General features: G+C 27.7%; 1 protein-coding gene across 3 annotated transcripts in view; it reads right to left on the reverse strand.

Moving 5' to 3' along the window:
* Nucleotides 1-11,292: 11,292 nt before the first annotated feature.
* The window catches only part of Rgk3 (Rad, Gem/Kir family member 3), a 257,419-nt gene continuing 245,269 nt past the window's right edge, over nucleotides 11,293-23,442 (reverse strand). For all 3 annotated transcript variants that reach the window (XM_075311150.1, XM_075311149.1, XM_075311151.1), the window contains one exon: nucleotides 11,293-12,970. In XM_075311150.1, the coding sequence (XP_075167265.1) occupies nucleotides 12,821-12,970 (150 nt within the window). In that variant the 3' untranslated portion in view covers nucleotides 11,293-12,820. The remainder of the gene's footprint in view (nucleotides 12,971-23,442) is intronic.

Raw genomic sequence — 23,442 nt, forward strand, 5'->3', positions numbered from 1 at the left:
TGTTGGGGTTGGCATCTAGACAAAAATCCGCTACATTATTTTTCGATATTTGGTCGGGGAGGGGGACCACCCCTTTGCCCTACTTTTTTTAAAGTACAGTGAAAACAAAACTAAACTCCCCCGACTGAAATTTTACGGAAAAATGAGGGAGGTTATGATATTTATATCAGGTTCCTAATTTTTTAATAAAAGGACATAGGGAGACATCCGCTTCTCTTAAGTAACTACATACAGAGAAACAATTAAACTTTACCGAGTTACTTGAAATTTACAGAGGACTGGGGAGAGGTTACGATATTAATAGTTGATACCTGATTTTGTGATATTTGGACGGAAGAGATGCCGCCCCTTTAGTTTTATAATTTGCTTAACATTTTCTGAGACGTTTACAAAAGGTACGCTACATCACTTTTCGAAACTTACTAAAGCGGTGGGGGAAGGTTATGAACGAAGGGGCAACCTTCCTTGCCCCACACTTGAAGGAAAGTTTCAAGAATTTTCAGGGAAGGTTAGTGGTGCTATTCACTACGGTGTTTGTCGATATTGTGTCGGGGAAAGTGACGTCCCTTTAAAACAATAGAGTAAAATTTAAACATCTCCGATCTACTTGAAATTTACAGGGAACGTGGGAGGAGGTGATTAAATTTATACATGATTTTTAAATTAGTATATGATTTTTCGATATCTGGTTGGGGAAGGGAAAAATTTGAATAAACTTTGTCGATTTACTTCGATAGAATTTATAGGGACCATTGAGTAGTTGTGAAATTAATATAGGGGTACGTCATAGTCCGATATCAGGTCGGAGTGGAGCGAAGGTGGGGAGAGGGTTCCCTTTTGTCCGTTTTTTTTTCTTAAATTGAAAGTAGAGGGTTGTCCGTAAGTGGGAACTCGGTACATAATTTTATGCCAGACTTCTTTTTAGTAAAGAACTTAAATTTACATGAAATTGGCAGCCAACGTAGAGGGTGCATCATTTTCCAACATTTTAGCAAATGTTAATGTGGTAAAATTTTTTACTACTTTTGCTTTTTCCGAATTATTGAATTGGAAACAGTAATTCTTTGTATGTTATGTTATTATAATATAGTGCTTAATTTTCAGATATGTTGAGGGGAAGGATACATTACCACACTTAAAATTCACAAGAAATATAGAAGATTGTCCAACTACTTGAATACAGAACATTATTTAAAAAATTTGGAGAGGGAACACTCTCTCCGCGACATTTTTTAAGACGAGCCGTTTTACGTATGCATATCCGTATTTGTACCTATAAACGAAAAAGCAAGTAGTCCGATTTGTTTGAAAGAATTCAAATCTTTTCGAATTTGTTTTCAGCACGAAGGATATGGTATGGACTAAGTTAACGCAAAATGTTCCTACAAAAAAAACTTCGGAAGGCGCAGCGAAGCGGGCCGGGTTACGCTAGTTTTCTATAGAAATAAAATTTTGACAAAGTTTGCTCTAGAAATAAAATGTTTACAAAATTTTCTATAGAAATAAAATTTTGACAAAATTTTCTATGGAAATAAAATTTTGACAACATTTTCTAGAGAAACTAAATTTTGACAAATTTTTCCATATAAATAAAATTTGACAACATTTTCTATAAAAATAAAATTTTGACAAAATATTCTTTAGAAATAAAATTTTGGAAATATTTTCTATAGAAATAAAATTTTAACAAAATTTTCTATAGAAATAAAATTTGACAAAATTTTCTATAGAAATACAATTTTGACAAAATTTTCTATACAAATAAAATTTTGACAAAATATTCTTTAGAAATAAAATTTTGGAAATATTTTCTTTAGAAATAAAATTTTGAAAAAATTTTCTATAGAAATAAAAATTGGCAAAAATTTCAATAGAAATAAAATTTTGACAAAATTTTCTATAGAAATACAATTTTGACAAAATTTTCTATAGAAATACAATTTTGACAAAATTTTTTATAGAAATTAAATTTTTAAAAAATTTTTCCATTATTGAAACAAAAATCAAGCGTAAAAATAACATTTTGACAAAATTTTCTATAGAAATAAAATTTGAAAAAATTTTCTAGAGAAATAAAATTTTAACAAAATTTTCTATATAAATAAAATTTTGACAAAATTTTCTATATAAATAAAATTTTGACAAAATTTTCTATAGAAATAAAATTTTGGCAAAATTTTCCATAGAAATAAAATTTTGACAAAATTTTCTAGAGAAATAAAATTTTAACAAAATTTTCTATATAAATAAAATTTTAACAAAATTTTCTATATAAATAAAATTTTGACAAAATTTTCTATAGAAATAAAATTTTGCCAAAATTTTCTATAGAAATAAAATTTTGACAAAATTTTCTATAGAAATAAAATTTTGACAAAAAATTCTATAGAAATAAAATTTGACAAAATTTTCAATAGGAATAAAATTTTGACTAAATTTTCTATAGAAATAAAATTTTTACAAAATTTTCTATACAAATAAAATTTTGACAAAATTTTCTATAGAAATAAAATTTGACAAAATTTTCAATAGAATATTCTAACATATAGAAATAAAATTTGACAAAGTTTTCAATACAAAAAAAAAATTGACAAAATTTTCTATATAAATAAAATTTGACAAAATTTTCTATATAAATAAAATTTGACTAAATTTTCTATACAAATAAAATTGTGACAAAATATTCTTTAGAAATAAAATTTTGACAAAATCTTCTAACATATAGAAATAAAGTTGACAAAGTTTTCAATAGAAATAAAATTTTGACAAATTTTTCTATATAAATAAAATTTGACAAAATTTTCTATACAAATAAAATTTTGACAAAATATTCTATAGAAATAAAAGACGACAAAATTTTCAATAGGAATAAAATTTTGACTAAATTTTCTATAGAAATAAAATTTTTACAAAATTTTCAATAGAAATAAAATTTTGACAAAATTTTCTATAGAAATACAATTTTGACAAAATTTTCTATACAAATAAAATTGTGACAAAATATTCTACAGAAATAAAATTTTAACAAAATTTTCTATATAAATAAAATTAGACAAAATTTTCTGTACAAATAAAATTTTGACAAAATATTCTTTAGAAATAAAATTTTGGAAATATTTTCTTTAGAAGTAAAATTTTGAAAAAAATTTTCTATAGAAATAAAATTTCAAAATTTTCAATAGAAATAAAATTTTGACAAAATTTTCTAAAGAAATGCAATTTTGACAAAATTTTCAATAGAAATAAAAATTTGACAAAATTTTCTATAGAAATACAATTTTGACAAAATTTTCCATAATTGAAACAAAAATCAATCATAAAAATTAATAGTTTCAATTAATTTTTTAATTAGATCAATTAAATTTTTAATTGAATTTCAATTAATTTTTTAGTTGATACTATCATTTCTGTGATTGAAGACATTTCAATTAAGAAATTAATTTAAATTAATTTAACTCGTATTTTTTTTAATAAAAAAGTTCTTTTTACGGGTGACGGGTGTATAATAAGTTTGTCATTCCGTTTGTAACACATCGAAATATCGATTTCCGACTATATAAAATATATATATATTCATGATCATGGAGAAATTCTAAGACGATATAAGCATGTCCGTCTGCCTGTTGTAATCACGCTACAGCCTTCAACAATAGCGCTATCGTCCTGAAATTTGGCACAGATTCGTCTTTTGTTTGCAGGCAGGTGAAGTTCGAAGATGGGCTATATCGGTATAAATTTTGATATAGTCCCCATATAAGCCGACCTCCCGATTTGGGGTCTTTGGCTTATAAAAACTGTAGTTTTTAACTAATTTGCCTGAAATTAGAAATTTAGAGGTATTTTAGGACCGTCAAAAAGTATACCGAAAATGGTGCCCATCGGTCCATGTTTTCGTAGAGCCCCCATATGGACCGATTTCCCGATTTTGCTTCTTGGGCGTCTAGAAAGTGTATTTTCTATCCGATTTGCCTGAAATTGGAAACCAAGAGGTATTTTAAGACCAAAAATTGGTGTGTCGAAATTGGCGGGTATCGGTCCATGTTTTGGTATAGCTCCCATATAGACCGATCTCCCGATTTTACTTCATGGTCTTCTAGAATTCGTAGTTTTTACCCAATTTGCCTGAAATTGGAAATCTAGAGGTATTCTAAGAAAATAAAGAGATGTGCCGAAAATGGTGATTATCGGACCATGTTTTGATATAGCCCCCATTTAAACCGATCTCCCGATTTTACTTCTTGGGCTTCTAGAATCCGTAATTTTTATCTAATTTGCCTGAAATTGGAAATCTAGAGGTATTCTAGGACCATAAAGGGGTGTGCCAAAAATGATAATTATCGGTCTATATTTTAGTATAGCTCCCATATAGATCGATCCCCCGATTTTAGATCTTGGGCTTCTAGAATCCGTAGTTTTTGTCCGATTTGCCTGAAATTGGAAATCTAGAGGTATTCTAGGACCATAAAGAGGGGTACCGAAAATGGTGAGTATCGGTCCATGTTTTGATATAGCCACCATATAGACCGATCTCCCCATTTTACTTCTTGGGCTTCTAGAATCTGTAGTTTTTACCCAATTTGCCTGAAATTGGAAATCTAGAGGTATTCTAGGAAAATAAAGAGATGTGCCGGAAATGGTGATTATCGGACCATCTTTCGATATAGCCCCCATATAGACCGATCCACCGATTTTCCTGCTTGGGCTTCTAGAATCCGTAGTTTTTGTCCAATTTGCCTGTAATTGGAAATCTAGAGGTATTCTAGGAAAATAAAGAAATGTGCCGAATATATTGTGTATCGGTACAGGTTTTGATATAGCCCCCTTATAAACCGGCCTTCCGATTAGGGGTCTAGATTCTAGAACTGCCATTAAATGTGCTGAATACTGCGTGTATCCTTCCATGTTTTGGTATAGCCCCCATTACACCGAACTCCCGATTTAACTTCTAGGGTTTCTAGAAATTGTAGTTTTTATCCGATGTGCCACAAATTGAAAATATACTGGCATTTTAGACCCATAATAAAGTGTATATGATTTAGTTTTATCGGTCCATTTGGTAAGGCCTCCATATAGACCGATTTCACTTATTGAGGGTATAGAAGGCGCACTGATCATGAAAATTGCTTGCAACTGAATGCAAAATCTTTTTACTTTATTTTATTTTACTTCTCGTAATCGTTTAAATAATTTGGATGAAAATCTACAGATTTTAAGTTTCAAATCAAGGCGTTATTTCATCATTTTCTTGCACACTTACAAGAGATGTTTATGATTCCTCTAAAACTCAAACAAAAAATGGTTCTTATAAATTCAGAATCTGATCTAGTCTTCATAGGTAAAATCTTTAAATTTATCTTCGGGAAGTGTACTAGTTGAACTGCTCTGCTTGGGAGAATATCTGTCATCAAACCCCCCTGAAATTTTCAAAGGAAACTATTATATTTGATTCATGGTGGTGGGCATTTAAGATTCGGCCCGGCCGAACTTACTACTGTATATACTTGCTTTTCTTCTCAATGGTAATGTTGCTTGGTATCTCATAGTTGTCAATTTTGTTATTCCTTTAGTTTCACTTACTTGCTTGAAAATAAAACTTTAAAATTATTTACGATTTCTTTATATATATATTTTATTGTTCCATTTTGTTGTTTTTAAACATATTATGTCACAAATTATAATTTTTACTGTTATAAACATATTTTTCATATATATATATTATCTACATGTATATATGTATGTAGCTATTTAAAATAAAATGAAAACGTAAAACAATAAAAAGAGTGTGTAAATATTTTAGAATAAAATTATACAATATAAATGAAGATATTCATGAAAATTCAGTTATAGATAAAAACAAGAGAAGCATAAAAACGGAGGGAAGACTTTTGAAATTTAAATAATTGTTTTTAAATATTTTGATATAAAAAACACAAACTAGTTATTTTTTTTTGTTTCATAAAGTAAAAATATGAATAAAAGATGATAGGATTTAAATGTACATATTTTCGTGGAAGCGGTAGAGTTAAACATATCTTTGGTAGTTTCAGATAACTTAAATATAGTTTTTTTGTTTATATTGTATTATTTTATAATTGAGCGTTTTTGTTTGTTTGTTTGTAATTTATTATATTTGAATTGTTTGGGAAACCTTAACTTGACATGAAGTCGGTGGGCAAAATTATTATATAAAATATTAAATAAATAGTTTTAGTTTTTTTAATTAATATACTTTTTTGTTTATCATTTTGAAGAAAAACAAATTAATATAAGAACTATTACAATATTTAAAATGTCGTGTAACCAGGGTTAGCACTCAAGGCAAAAGTAATATACCAAAATTTGGAGAAATTATTACCAAAAACCTACGAAACAAAAAAAAAAAAAAAATATTGTGCAAAATTTTTTTTTCTAAAGAAATGTTATCAAAATATTATTTTTATAGAAAATTTTGTGCAAATGTTACTTATATAGAAAATTTTGTCAAAATTTTATTTCTATAGAAATGTTATCAACAATTTTTATTTCTATAGAAAATTTTTTCAAAATTTTTATTTCTACAGAAAATTTTGTCAAAATTTTTATTTCCATAGAAAATTTTGTTAAAAATTTAAACCTATAGAAAATGTTGTCAAAATTTTATTTCTATAGAAAATTATGTCAAAATTTTATTTCTATAGAAAATTTTGTCAAAATTTCATTTCTATAGCAAATTTTATCAAAATTTTAATTCTATAGAAAATTTTGTCAAAATTTTAATTCTACAGAAAATTTTGTCAACATTTTATTGCTATGGAAAATTTTTTAAAAATTTTATTTCTATGGAAAAGTTTTTAAAATTTTTATTTCTATGGAAATTTTTTTAAAATTTTATTTCCATGGAAAATTTTTATCAAGATTTTACTCCTATAGAAAATTTTGTCAAAATTTTAAGTCTATAGAGAATTTTGTCAAAATTTTAATTCTATAGAAAATTTTTGTCAAAATTTAATTTCTATAGAAAATTTTGTCAACATTTTATTGCTATGGAAAATTTTTTAAAAATTTTATTTCTATGGAAAATTTTTTAAAAATTTTATTTCTATGGAAAATTTTTATCAAGATTTTACTCCTATAGAAAATTTTGTCAAAATTTTATTTCTATAGAAAATTTTCTCAAAATTTCATTTCTATAAAAAATTTTATTTCTATAGCAAAGTTTGTCAAAATTTAAATTCTATAGAAAATTTTGTCAAAATTTAATTTCTGTAGAAAATTTTGTCAACATTTTATTGCTATGGAAAATTTTTTAAAAATTTTATTTCTATGGAAATTTTTTTAAAAATTTTATTTCTATAGAAAATTTTTATCAAAATTTTACTCCTATAGAAAATTTTGTCAAAATTTTATTTCTATAGAAAATTTTGTCAACATTTTATTTCTATAGAAAATTTTGTCAAAATGTAATTTCTATAGAAAATTTTGTAAAAATTTTATTTCTATAAAAAAATAAAATGCTAAAGAAAATTTTGTAAAAATTTTATTCCTATAGAAAATTTTGTTAAAATTTTATTTCTATAGAAAAATTTGTCAAAATTTTATTTCTAGAGAAAATTTTGTAAACATTTTATTGCTAAAGAAAATTTTGTCAAAATTTTATTTCTATAGAAAATTTTGTCAAAATTTTATTCCGGTTGAAAATTTTTTCAATATCTAATTTAGAGAAAATTTTGTAAACATTTTATTGCTAAAGAAAATTTTGTAAAAATTTTATTTCTATAGAAACTTTTGTCAAAATGTTATTTCTAGAGAAACTTTTGTAAACATTTTATTGCTAGAGAAAATTTTGTAAAAATTTTATTTCTATAGATAATTTTGTCAAAATGTTATTTCTATAGAAAATTTGGTCATAATTTTATTTCTGTAGTAAATTTTGTCAAAATTTTACTTATGTAGAAAGTTTTTATCAAAATTTTACTCCTATAGAAAATTTTGTCAAAAAATTTTTTTCTATAGAAAATTTTGTCAAAATTTAATTTTATAGAAAATTTTGTCAACATTTTTTTCTATAGAAAATTTTTATCAAAATTTTACTCCTATAAAAAATTTTGTCAAAGTTTTATTTCTATAGAAAATGTTGTCAAAATTTTATTTCTATAGAAAATTTTGTCAAAATTTTATTCCGGTTGAAGATTTTTTCAATATCTATTTCTAGAGAAAATTTTGTAAACATTTTATTGCTAAAGAAAATTTTGTAAAAATTTTATTTCTATAGAAAGTTTTGTCAAAATTTTATTTCTAGAGAAACTTTTGTAAACAAGAATATTTTGTAAAAATTTGTCATAATTCTATTTCTGTAGTAAATTTTGTCAAAATTTTATTTATATAAAAAATTGGATCAAAGTTTTATTTCTATAGAAAATTGTGTCAAAATTTTATTTCTATAGTAAAATTTGTCCAAAATTGTATTTCTATAGAACATTTTTATCAAAGTTTTACTCCTATAGAAAATTTTGTCAAATGTTTATTTCTATAGAAAATTTTGTCAACATTTTATTCTGATAAGTGGTTGATAGTTTTGCTGCAAGTAGAGTATGCTGATGAGGAATGTGGTAATTCCGAAACGTGCGTCCATCCAACCATCTTGCAGTCTATAGGGCTTTGCCCAAATAAATTTGACAAACATTATTTTCCTCTGTTTGTTAAGCTACACTTGTAGTTTAGTCAATGCATGGTTTTAAGCTAAAATCAAAAACAACAACAAATTTTATTTCTGTAGAAAATTTTGTCAAAATTTTATTTCTATAAAAAATTTTGTCAAAATTTAATTTCTATAGAAAATTTTGTAAACATTTTATTTCTATAAAAATTTTATCAACATTTTATTGCTAAAGAAAATTTTGTAAAAAGTTTATGCCCATAGAAAATTTTGTCAAAATTTTATTTCTAGAGAAAATTTTGTAAAAATTGTATTTCTATAGAAAATTTTGTCAAAATTGTATTTCTATATTTTTGGTTTTAGTCCAGCTCCAGGTCATTAATGAAAAAACTCCAGATCTTTTTTAATTTGAGTTATATTTTATTGAAGCCAATATTTCGATTTGACATCGTCCATCTTCATCAGGGCCAGGTAATTAAATAAAACAACAGTGAATTGCACTTTAATGTTTTATGACACCTTACTGAAAATTGTATTTCTATAGAAAATTTTGTCAAAATTTTATGTCTATAGAAACTTTTGTCAAAATTTTACTTCTATTGAAACTTTTGACAAAATTTTATTTCTATAGAAAATTATGTCAAAATTTTATTTCTATAGAAAATTGGATCAAAGTTTTATTTCTGTAGAAAATTTTGTCAACATTTTAGTTGTATAGAAAAATTTGTCAAAATTTTATTTCTATAAGAAAATTTGTCAAAAATTTATTTCTATGGAATATTTTGTCAATTTTTTTTCTATAGAAAATTTTCGTCTAAATTTTATTTCTATGGAAAATTTTGTCAAAATTTTACTCCTATAGAAAATTTTGTCAACATTTTATTTCCATAGAAAATTTTGTCAAATTTTATTGCTATGGAAAATTTTGTAAAAATTGTATTTCTATAGAAAATTTTGTCAAAATTTTATTTTTATAGAAAATTTTGTCAAAATTTTACTTCTATAGAAACTTTTGTCTAAATTTTATTTCTATAGAAAATTATGTCAAAATATTTATTAATATAGAAAGTTTTGTCAAAATTTTATTTCTATAGAAAATTGGATCAAAGTTTTATTTCTCTAGAAAATTTTGTCAACATTTTAGTTGTATAGAAAAATTTGTCAAAAATGTATTTATGTATGTAATTTGTCAAAAATTTATTTCTATAGAATATTTTGTCAAAATTTTATTTCTATACAAAATTTTCGTCAAAATTTTATTTCTATGGAAAATTTTTTCAAAATTTTACTCCTTAGAAAATTTTGTCAACATTTTTTTTCTCTAGAAAAATTTTCAAATTTTATTTCTATGGAAAATTTTGTAAAAATTGTATTTCTATAGAAAATTTTGTCAAAATTTTATTTCTATAGAAAATTTTGTCAAAATTTTATTTTGACACATTAGAAAATTTTGTAAACATTTTATTTCTATAAAAAGTTTGTCAACATTTTATTGCTAAAGAAAATTTTGTAAAAATGTATGCCTATAGAAAATTTTGTCAAAATTTTATTTCTAGAAAAAAATTTTTTCAAAAGTTTTATTCTATGGAAAATTTTGTAAAAATTGTATTTCTATAGAAAATTTTGTCAAAATTGTATTTCAATATTTTTGGTTTTATTCTAGCTCGAGGTCATTAATGAAAAAACTCCAGATGTTTTTTATTTGAGTTTTATTTTATTGAAGCCAATATTTCGATTTGACATCGTCAATCTTCATCTTCAGGTGTCATACTGTTTTATGACACCTTACTGAAAATTGTATTTCTATAGAAAATTTTGTCAACATTTTATTGCTATAGAAAATTTCCCTACCATTCTTCAAAATTTTATTTCTATAGAAAATTTTGTCAAAATTTTATTTCTATTGAAAATTTTGTCAAAATTTTACTCTTAATATCATATAGATAAATATATTTTGTTTAACTAAAGACTTTCAGGGTATTTTCTTGCATTCTTTTATATTTTTTGGTTTTTACAATTTATTGATATTGAAATTTTGTCAAAATTTTACACCTATAGAAAATTTTGTCAACATTTTATTTCTATAGAAAATTTACCTACAATTCTTCAAAATTTTATTTCTATAGAAAATTTTGTCAAAATTTTATTTCGTTTGAAAATTTTGTCAAAATTTAACTCCTATAGAAAATTTTGTCAACATTTTATTTCTATAGAAAATTTTGTCAAAATTTTAGTTGTATAGAAAAATTTTTCAAAAATTTGTTTCTATAGGAAAACTTGTCAAAAATTTATTTCTATCGAATATTTTGTCAAAATTTTATTTCTATAGAAAATTTTCGTCAAAATTTTATTTCTATGGACATTTTTATTCAAAATTTTACTCCTATAGAAAATTTTGTCAAAATTTTAAATCTATAGAAAATTTTGTCAAATTTTATTGCTATGGAAAATTTTGTAAAAATTGTATTTCTATAGAAAATTTTGTCAAAATTTTTTTTCTATAGAAAATTTTGTCAACATTTGATTTCTATAGAAAATTTTGTCAAAATTTTACTCCTATAGAAAATTTTGTCAACATGTTATTTCTATTTACCTAAAACATTTTATTTCTATAGAAAATTTACCTACCATTCTTCCAAACATTAAAAAATGTACCATTTTTGGTGGAATTCTTCCAACTGTGGCAACCATGCGTGTACCACGATATTGTATTAATCTGGTATATTATATATTATTGAAATAAATAAATTATCGAAAATCCATTACAAACCATGGAGAAATTTAATAGACCACAGCAGGTAGTATTTGAGGTGTAAAACTGCTATGTGCCTCAGAACAATGACTTATCATAACATAACAGTCTTGGTTACTACACAGCAGATATTCATGAGTGCTGCGAGAGTCACTTAAGTAACACTCCATCTCTAAATGTAGAGAGAACTATCTCTAATTCTATTGAGCTATTGACATTTATGGTATATCAAATTTACCATGGGTGCGTATGTGGACTATATTTGATTACAAATACGCCATATGGGCCAAAGAGAAGTTTTTATAATTGTTGCCACTGACTTCATATAAGTAGTAATTAATTTTGTTTTTGCTAAAACCACTTTAGGTATATTAATGCAAATATTTTTTTTTTTTTTTTGGGGATTTAAGTAGAAATGTTCATTAAATATACATATGTAAATATATATATATAAACTTAATATTATTTAATGTTTTTTGTTCAGTTTCTTTGATTTTTCCAATTTATTATTGTTTAGTACATAAATACTTTTCGTTTTACTTTTTTCATATTGCAGTAATGTAAGTTTATTTTTTTGTATGCTATGTATTATTGTATATATTATATAGTTATACTAAATATGGTATATGTTAATAAAAACTATTACGACTGAAAAAATTGGTTTTCACATTTTCACAAAAAAGAGTTTCTTTAATTTGGATCCACATGGTTGCATAGGTTGTTTGTTTTAATGATGATAGGGGTTTTTCTTTATTTATTTATGATTTTTTTTTACAAATTGTTTGATTATAATATAATTATTGTTATTATTTACTTATTCTTAATGTATATAAATATCATATAGATAAATATATTTTGTTTAACTAAAGACTTTCAGGGTATTTTCTTGCATTCTTTTGTATTTTGGTTTTAACAATTTATTGATGTTCTTTGTTTTTTTTTTTACATATTTATGTTTATATATTAAATTTGTTATATGTAATCATGTTGTTGTGTTGTGTATGGGGCTTTAGCATTGTATTGTGATTTTTAATTAAATTTGATTTAATTTTGATTATCAGGCTTTTATTTATTTTTTAAAATTCTGATGTTTTTTTTAAGAATTTTTACAAATATTTATTATTTCCTTTGGGAAATATTTTTTTTTGGGGGTAATTGAACATAAAATATTGTACAATTTATTTTACAAAAATATTTATTTATTTTTCTATAGAAACCTTATATCATAAAAGTATTATTGTGTTTTACCTATGTTTTTGGTTTTTTTTTGATATAAAGAAAGGCAGGCTTTCTATCAACATTGAATTTGTTTTATTTTTTTTTGTTGTTTTTGGTTCCTGTAATTTTTTTTTATGTTGAATTTTGTTTTTATTATTATATTGTTGTCCTTTTCCCTTTATATGCTTTGTTATCATTTGATGTTTTAATCAAATTTACAAGACTTGTAGATTTTCACAATTTTTAAATTTGGAATCTTCCTTGCCTAGAATCCATGTCAACATTTGACGTGCCTTCATACTGGCCATCATAACACTGCGACTCTTATACCAGTGGGCCGGTGAGGGAGATGTATCACGATTGCCCTACATAGAATAATGGGAAAAAATGGGAATTATTAGTAACATAATTATAAAAAATAAACAATATATGGATAAATAGCAAAACAGGTCGATAGCAATGGAAAAAAATATTTAAGGAATAAATATTTGATGTGACATTGTAATTTGAATCTTCTCAAAACGATTGAGTAATTGATTATTTTTTTGATAAAAACTAATTTGATAAAAAAAATTGATAAAAAAAATTGATATAAAAATTGACAAAAAATTGATTAAAAAATTGATAAAAAACGAAAAATTTTGGATTTTTTTATTTATTCATTGATTAATTTAATTTACAATTAAATAAAAACTAATTTGATAAAAAAATTGATAAAAAAAAATTGATATAAAAATTGACAAAAAATTGATTAAAAAATTGATAAAAAACGAAAAATTTTGGATTTTTTTTCGATTTTTTATTTATTCATTGATTAATTTAATTTACAATTAAATAAATATAATTTAATTAATTTAATTTACGAAAAAAAAATTGCTCTCTTCTACTTGTAACGTTGCCCTCAAAGAAATTTGAGGGCATTCATGTTAGAGGCTAGCAATGCAAACATCGAAAATCGAACTTTCGACCAATCGACTTTTTGTCAAAAAATGAATTGACTAATTTACTTTAGATTTTTTTTTGATAAATCGACTTTTGATGTTGTCCAACATCGTATAACCGACTTTTTATAGTAATCAAAACCGACTAATCGGACCCTAATAAAAACGTCGAAATGTCGACTTTGATATGAAAGGCTATTGGGGTGGATCTCACGTGGCCTTTAAGAAAGAAGTCGCAAGGTGGGATCGACTTAATTGCGATAGTTACAATTTTAATTAAAAACAAGTATATACTGCTGTAAGTTCAGCCAGGCCGAATCTTATGTACCCTCCACCATGGATTGCGTAGAAACTTCTACGAAAGACTGTCATCCAGAATCGAATTACTTGGGTTGTGGTATCTTAAAACTTCTTAACATCGCCTTCTAAAGTGTGAGTTAGTCCATACGTGGTAGAGAGCCAGAATTGAAATATGGGGTTCGCTTATATGGGGGCTATATACAAATATGAACTTGATACGGATCAATTTTTGTGTGATTGGGGATCGATTTATTTGAGGGCTATATATAACTATAGACCGATATGGACCTAGTTAGACATGGTTGTTACGGGCATATACTGACTCGGCTGAAATTTGCTCCTCCAAGAGGCTCCAAAACCAAATCTCGGGATCGGTTTATATGGGGGCTATATATGATTATGGTCTGATATGGACCACCTTTGGCACGGCTGTTAAATATCATTTACTACCACCACGTACCAAATTTCAACCAGATCGGATGTATTTTGCTTCTCCAAAAGGCACCGGAGGTCAAATCTGGGAATCGGTTTATATGGGGGCTATATATAATTATGGACCGATATGAACCAATTCCTGCATGGTTGTTGGATACCATATACGAACATCACGTACCAAATTTCAACCGAATCGAATGAATTTTGCTCTTCCAAGGGCTTCCGGAGGTCAAATCTAGGGATCGGTTCATATGGGGGCTATACCTAATTATGGACCAATTTCGACCAATTTTTGCATGGGTGTTTGAGGCAATATATTAACACCACGTACCAAATATCAACTGAATCAGATGAATTTTGGTCTTCCAAGAGTCTCCGGAGGTCAAATCTGGTGATCGGTTTATGTGGGGGCTGTATATAATTATGGACCGATGTGGACCAATTTTTCCATGATTATTAGAGACCATATACTAACACCATGTACCAAATTTCAGCCGGATCGGATGACATTTGCTTCTCTTAGAGGCTCCGCAAGCCAAATCGGGGGATCGGTTTATATGGGGGCTATATATAATTATGGACCGATGTGGACCAATTTTTGCATGGTTGTTAAAGACTATATACTAACACCATGTTCCAAATTTCAGCCGGATCGGGTGAATTTTGCTCTTCCAGGGGCTTCCGGAGGTCAAATCTAGGGATCGGTTTATATGGGGGCTGTATACAATTATGGACCAATTTCGACCAATTTTTGCATGGGTGTTTGAGGCCATATATTAACACCACGTACCAAATATCAACTGAATCAGATGAATTTTGGTCTTCCAAGAGTCTCCGGAGGTCAAATCTGGTGATCGGTTTATATGGGGGCTATATATAATTATGGACCGATGTGGACCAATTTTTGCATGATAATTAGATACCATATACTAACACCATGTCCCAAATTTCAGCCGGATCGGATGAAATTTTCTTCTCTTAGAGGCTCCGCAAGCCAAATCTGGGGATCGGTTTATATGGCGGCTATATATAATTATGGACCGATGTGGACCAATTTTTGCATGGTTGTTAAAGACCATATACTAACGCCATGTTCTAAATTTCAGCTGGATCGGATGAAATTTGCTTCTCTTACAGGCTCCGAAAGCCAAATCGGGGGATCGGTTTTTATGGGGGCTATATATAATTATGGACCGATGTGGACCAATTTTTGCATGGTTGTTAAAGACCATATACTAACACCATGTTCCAGATTTCAGCCGGATCGGATGAAATTTGCTTCTCTTAGAGGGTCTGCAAGACAAATCTGGCGCTCGGTTTATATGGGGGCTATATATAATTATGGACCGATGTGGAGCAATTTGTGCATGCTTATTAGAGACCATATACCAACACCATGTACCAAATTTCAGCCGGATCAGATGAAATTTGCTTCTCTTACAGGCTCCGAAAGCCAAATCGGGGGATCGGTTTATATGGGGGCTATATATGATTATGGACCGATATGGCCCAATTTTTGCATGGTTGTTAAAAACCATATACTAACACCATGTTCCAGATTTCAGCCGGATCGGATGAAATTTGCTTCTCTTACAGGCTCCGAAAGCCAAATCGTGGGATCGGTTTATATGGGGGCTATATATAATTATGGACCGACTCGGACCAATTTTTGCATGGTTGTTGGAGACCATATACTAACACCATGTACAAAATTTCAGCCGGATCGGATGAAATTTGCTTCTCTTAGAGGCGCCGCAAGCCAAATCTGGGAGTCGGTTTATATGTGGGCTATATATAATTATAGACCGATGTGGACCAATTTTTGCATGGTTGTTAGCCGGATCGAATGAAATTTGCTTCTCTTAGAGGATCGGCAAGCCAAATTTGGGGGTCCGTTTATATGGGGGCTATACGTAAAAGTGGACCGATATGGCCCATTTGCAATACCATCCGACCTACATCAATAACAACTACTTGTGCCAAGTTTCAAGTCGATAGCTTGTTTTGTTCGGAAGTTAGCGTAATTTCAACAGACGGACGGACATGCTCAGATCGACTCAGAATTTCACCACGACCTAAAATACATATACTTTATGGGGTCTTAGAGCAATATTTCGATGTGTTACAAACGGAATGACAAAGTTTATATACTCCCCATCCTATGGTGGAGGATATAAAAAAAAATTGACAAAAATTGATAAAAAAATTGAAAAATTTAAAATTTTCATAGATTTTTATATTTTATCATTGATTAAATTAATTTACAATTAAATAAATATAATTTAATTTAATTTTCGCAAAAAAATTACTCTCTGCTACTTGTAACATTGCCCTCAAGGAAAGTTGAGGGCATTCATGTTAGAGGCTACCAATGCAAACATCGAAAATCGAACTTTTGACAATCGACTTTTTGTCAAAAAAAAAAAAAAAAAAAAGAATTGACTTTGGTATTTTTTTGTATCAATCGACTTTTGATGTTGACCAACATCGTCCAACCTTTAATAGTTGACCGACTTTTAATAGTGATCAAAACCGACTAATCGGACCTTAACAAAAACGTTGAAATTTCGAATTTGAAAATAAAGGCTATTGGGGTGGATCTTACGTGGCCTTTAAGGAAGAAGTCGAAAGGCGTCCATATTACAAGATCTTGGCGACCAATTGTCATCGACTTAATTGCGATAGTTAACATTTTAATTAAAAAATTTGAAATCATTTCTTAACTGACTTCGTATATGAACTTGATTAAATAGTTAATTGTGTGTAATTTTGTGGAAATATTTTGGTCGTGCAGTGCAACTTCTCAAACTGGGACAGGCCTTAAAGCGGACACCTTTAAAAAGTGGATTATTATTGCATTAAAATTTACCTCCCATAAGTGGACAAAATTTAGGCGACCGTAACTGTACACATTTGAGAGGTTTTACTGTATTTTTGTTTCTGCACAGAAATAATTTTATTACTTTTGATGGCACTAAAATTTTGTATTCCTTATATGTGCAAAATGACACAATTTCTAAAATTGTTTTTTTTTTTCATTACTCCATCGACCTGTATAATAAATAAATAATTGTGTAATATATATACAGTATTGTATTTGGGGGTAAAAAACATCTCTAGGGATACATGAAAAAAATAGAGAGTTTGTAGTGTGGGGGTATTAACATAGCTTAGTCGAATATTTGAGGGAGATCAAGCTAAGTGATAAATGATTTATTTTTTGTGGCTTGAGGTGCATTTCAAAACATGTAACAAATAAAATATTTGGTGAAGGCAAAAATAAACAAATTATTATTATATACGCGTATTAAAATGGAAAATTGATATAAGAGAATGAAAAAAACATTTAAAGATCAAATATATTATGAGTACATAAAGGGGAATGACATTCAGTAAAAATATGAATATTTGATAAAAACTATTGTTTGAAAATCTAAATACTATGAGTGTAAGAAAATATGATTTATGAATGGATTTCGATCGATTTTATATGCATTTTTATGTCAAATTCTAATGAATACGGTATCAAGACAATTTCGGTATTTTTTTAATTTAATCTATGTACTAAGTTGGGCTTGTGGGGGATACAAACACGGTTGCCACTCTTGCCAAAAATAATCTGTCAACGTTTTAAAGAAATTTTACCACAACCAACTAAATTAAAACAAAACCTATTTTCTCTACGAATGAATGATGCCTATTATGGACAGTTTTTTTTTTGCTGTATAAATATTCCTTAAATTGTAAATTTGTCGAATTTTAAATCTTTTAACGATTTTAGCTTGCACCAACAAGGGAAAGTTATCACTTCTACAAAAAGGGAGAACATACTCGCTATGGACTTTGAAAACCCAAAACACGAAAATTACATTTTTTTAAAGATATTGAATTTATAGAAAATTTTGTCCAATTTTTATTTCGTTAAAAAATTTTTTCAAAATTTTATTTCGCTAAAAAATTTTGTCAAAATTTTATTTCTATAGAAATCAACCACCGTGGTGCAATGGTTAGCATGCCCGCCTTGCATACACAAGGTCGTGGGTTCGATTCCTGCTTCGACCGAACCCCAAACAGTTTTTCAGCGGTGGATTATCCCACCTCAGTAATGCTGGTGAAATTTCTGAGGGTTTCAAAGCTTCTCTAAGTGGTTTCACTGCAATGTGGAACGCCGTTCGGACTCGGCTATAAAAAGGAGGTCCCTTGTCATTGAGCTTAACATGGAATCGGGCAGCACTCAGTGATAAGAGAGAAGTTCACCCATGTGGTATCACAATGGACTGAATAGTCTAAGTGAGCCTGATACATCGGGCTGGCACCTAACCTAACCTAACCATTTCTATAGAATACTAGCGTAACCCGGCCCGCTTCGCTGCGCCTTCCGAAGCGTATTTGGAGGAACATTTTGCGTTAACTTAGTCAACTATATCCTTCGTGCTGAAAACAAATTCGAAAAGATTTGAATTCTTTTAAACAAATCGGACTACTTGATTTTTCGTTTATAGGTCCAATTCCGCGGGAGAGGGTGTACCCTTTCCTCCAAATTTTTTTAATAATGTTCTGTATTCAAGTAGTTGGACAATCTTCGATATTTCTTGTGAATTTTAAGTGTGGTTTGTCAAGGAAAGGTATCCTTTTCCTCAACAAATCTGAAAATTAAGCACTATATTATCCAATAAATCGGAAAAAGCAAACGTAGTAAAAAATTTTACCACATTAACATTTGCTAAAATGTTGGAAAATGATGTACCCACTACGTTGGCTATCAATTTCATGTAAATTTAAGTTCTTTACTAAAAAGAAGCCTGGCAGAAGCCTGTGCAAAAATCATAAAATTATGTACCGAGTTCCCATTTATGGACAACCCTCTACTTTCAATTTAAGAAAAAAACGGACAAAAGGGCACCCTCTCCCAACCTTCGCACCACTCCGACCTGATATCGGACTATCACGTACCCTATATTAATTTCGCAACTACTAAATGGTCCCTATAAATTCTATCGAAGTAAATCGACAAAGTTTATTTCAATTTTCCCCTTCCCCAACCAGATATCGAAAAATCATATACCAATTTAAAAATCATGTATAAATTTAATCACCTCCTCCCACGTTCCCTGTAAATTTCAAGTAGATCGGCGATGTTTAAATTTTGCTGTATTGTTTTAAAGGGACGTCACTTTCCCCGATACAATATCGACAAACACCGTAGTGAATAGCACCCCTAACCTTCCCTGAAAATTCTTAAAACTTTCCTTCAAGTCTGGGGCAAGGAAGGTTGCCTCTTCATTCATAACCTTCCCCCACTGCTTTTGTAAATTTCAAGAAAACTTATTTTTTTTTAATTTTAGAGGAGGACCTCCTCCCCGACCAAATATCGAAAAGTGATGTAGCGTATCTTTTGTAAACGTCCCAGAAAATGTCAAACAAATTATAAGCCTAAAGGGGCGGCCTCTATTCCGTCCAAATATCGCAAAATCAGGTATCAACTATTAATATCGTAACCTCTCCCCAGTCCTCAAGTAACTCGGTAAAGTTTAATTGTTTCTCTGTATGTACTTAAGAGAAGCGGATGTCTCCCTATGCCCTTTTATTTTTATTAAAAAATCAGGAACCTGATATAAATTTCATAACCCGTTTTTTCCGTAAAATTTCAGTCGGGGGAGTTTAGTTTTGTTTGTACTTCCAAAAAAAAAAAAAAAATCGGCAAAGGGGAGGTCCCCCTCCCCGAACAAATACCGAAAAATAATGTAGCGGATTTTTGTCTAGATGCCAACCCCAACATTCAATGAAAATTTCAAGCAAATCGCATAATTTTGTTCCAAGTTTCAAAAGGGAAGGTACCCCATATTAATTCCATAACCTCACCACATGTTTTCTGTAAATCTCAGATAATTTAGAGAATTTTAGTTTTTTCACTGTACTTTAAAAAAAAGTCGCAAAAAGGGGAGGTCCCCTTCCGCCACCAAATATTGAAATATAAAGTAGCGGATCTTTGTCTAGATGCCAACCCCAATCTTCAATGAAAATTTCAAGCAAATCGGTCAACTTTGGTCTAATTTTCAAAAAGTCGGACAAAGGGGAGGTTCCTCTCCGCGACCATATGTCAAAAAATGAGGTACCCTATTTTCAGCACATGAGTGCCCCCCACGATCTCTGAAAGTTTCAAGTAAATCGGTTCAGCCGTTTTCGCGCCAACCCGGAACATACAAATAAACAAACAAACAAACAAACAAACAAACAAACAAACAAATAAACAAACATAATTTGAATTTTATATATATAGAAGAAGATTTGCTCAAAATTTTATTTCTTTAGAAAATTTTGTCAAAATTTTATTTCTTCCATATTTGTTGTTGTGATCTCAGCTTAAAAACCATTGCGTTGACTAAACTACAAGTGTAGGTTAACAAACAGAGGAAAAGAATGTTTGTCAAATTTATTTGGGCAAAGCCCTATAGACTGCAAGATGGTTGGATGGAAGCACGTTTCGGAGTTACCAATTCCTCATCAGCATTCTCTACTTGCAGCAAAACTTTCAACCAATTATCAGAACAAATTCTGGTAGTTCACCAAACCCAAATTGAACCATACTTGAACCTTCCAAAAACAGGTTTATGATAGTGGTCTTTTGCCGAAATAAATTTTTGTACAAACATTTATCTTTTCATTTGCCACCTTCAAATCATCGATTTGAGTGCAGTTGGCTGGGTTTATTTTAAGCGTGCTTCCTCTTACTTCATTAGTTTTTTTTGTTATTGTTGGTTTGTACTTCAATCTATTTGTTGTTTTGATCTCAGCTTAAAAACCATTGCGTTGACTAAACTACAAGAGTAGCTTAACAAACAGAAATCTGAGAGGATACAAAACAAAACAAAACAAAACGAAAAATTTTATTTCTATAGAAAATTTTCTCAAAATATTATTTCTTTAGAAAATCTTGTCAAAATGTTATTTCTATTAAAAATGTTGTCAAAATTTTATTTCTATATAAAATTTTGTCAATTTCTTTTTCTCTAGAAAATTTTGTTAAAATGTTATTTCTATAGAAAATTTTGTCAAAATTTTATTTCTATAGAAAATTTTGTCAAAATTTTATTTCTATATAAAATTTTGTCAATTTTTTTTTCTATAGAAAATTTTGCCAAAATTTTATTTCTATAGAAAATTTTGTCAAAATTTTATTTCTATAGAAAATTTTGTCAAATTTTTATTTCTGTAGAAAATTTTGATAAAATTTTATTTCTATAGAAGATTTTGGCAAAATTTTATTTCTTTAGAAAATTTTCTCAAAATTTCGTTTCTAATGAAAATTTCCTCAAAATTTTATTTCTGTAGAAATTTTTCCTCAAAATTTTATTTCTGTAGAAATTTTTCCTCAAAATTTTATTTCTATGGAAATTTTTGTCAAAATTTTTTTCTATAGAAAACTTTGTCAACATTTTATGTCTATAGAATATTTTCTCAAAATGTTATTTTTATAGAAGGTTTTGCTAAAATTTGATTTATATAGAAACTTTAGACAAAATGTTATTTCTATAGAAAGTTTTGTCAGTATTGTATTTCTATAGAATATTTTGTTAAATTTTTATTTCTATAGAGCCACCTTTCATATCATGCCCGCCTTGCATGAGGTCGTGCGTTCGATACCTGCTTCGACCCAACACCAAAAAGTTTTTCAGCGGTGGATTATCCCACCTCAGTAATGCTGGTGACATTACTGAGGGTTTCAAAGTTTCAATGCAATGTGGAACGCCGTTCGGACTCGGTTATAAAAAGGAGGTCCCTTGTCATTGAGCTTAACAGTGATAAGAGAAAAGTTCACCAATGTGGTATCACAATGGACTGAATGGTTTAAGTGAGCCTGATACATCGGGCTGCCACCTAACAAAAATTTTCGACAGAAAATAAAATTGACAAAACAAAACGAAAGATTTTATTTCTATAGAAAATTTTCTCAAAATATTATTTCTAAAGAAAATTTTGTGCAAAGTTTACTTCTATAGAAAATTTTGTCAAAATTTTATTTCTATAGAAAATTTTGTCAAAAATTTTTTATATAAAATTTTGTCAATTTTTTTTCTATAGAAAATTTTGTCAAAATTTTATTTTTCTAGAAAATTTTGTCAAAATTTTCTTTCTGTTTCTCAAAATTTTATGTCTATAGAATATTTTCTCAAAATTTTATTTCTATATAAATTTTTGTCAAAATGTTATTTTTATAGAAAATGTTCTCAAAATTTTATTTCTATGGGTAATTTTTTCAAAATTTTGTTTCTACAGCAAATTTTCTCAAAATTTTATTTCTATAGAAAATTTGTTCACAATGTTATTCGTATAGAACATTTTGTCAACATTTTATTTCTATAGAAGATTTTGTCAAAATTTTATTTCTGCTGAAAATTTTCTCAAAATTTTATGTCTATAGAATATTTTCTCAAAATTTTATTTCTATATAAAATTTTGTCAAAATGTTATTTTTATAGAAAACTTTGTCAAAATTTTATGTCTATAGAATATTTTCGCAAAATGTTATTTCTATAGAAGATTTTGTTAAAATTTGATATCTATAGAAAATTTTGTTAAAATTTTAATGCTATAGAAAATTTTCTCAAAATTTTATTTCTATAGAAAAATTTTTCAAAATTTTATTTCTATAGAAAATTTGTTCGAAATTTTATCCGTATAGAACATTTTCTCCAAATTTTTTTTTATAAGAAACTTTTGTCAAAATCTTATTTCTGTAGAATTTTTTCTCAAAATTTTATTTCTATAATTTTTTTTTAAATTTTAGTTCTATAGAAAATTTTGTCAAAATTTTATTTCTATATAAAATTTTCTGAAAATTGTATTTCTATAGATTTGTTTTGTTTTTTTTTTTTTTAAATTTTTGTTCTATAGAAATTTTTCTCAAAATTGTATTTCTATAGAAAATTGAAGTATTTCTTATTTGTTTTAATGTTTTGTAAAATCTACCAAAACATTAAGAATTCTACGAATCTACCAAACAGTAAAAAATTTACAAGTTTTTTGTAGAATTCTACCAACAGTGACAACCGTGGACGCAAATTGAAGTGAATTGGAGTCTAGATTAATATGTAAAAAATATTAATCTAATATGCAGGGACATTAAAGACGAATTACTTTGAAATAAAGAAATTTTAATT

This window comes from Haematobia irritans, chromosome 5 (assembly GCF_050003625.1).
Source record: "Haematobia irritans isolate KBUSLIRL chromosome 5, ASM5000362v1, whole genome shotgun sequence".
In the NCBI taxonomy this organism is placed as follows: Eukaryota; Metazoa; Arthropoda; class Insecta; order Diptera; family Muscidae; genus Haematobia; species Haematobia irritans.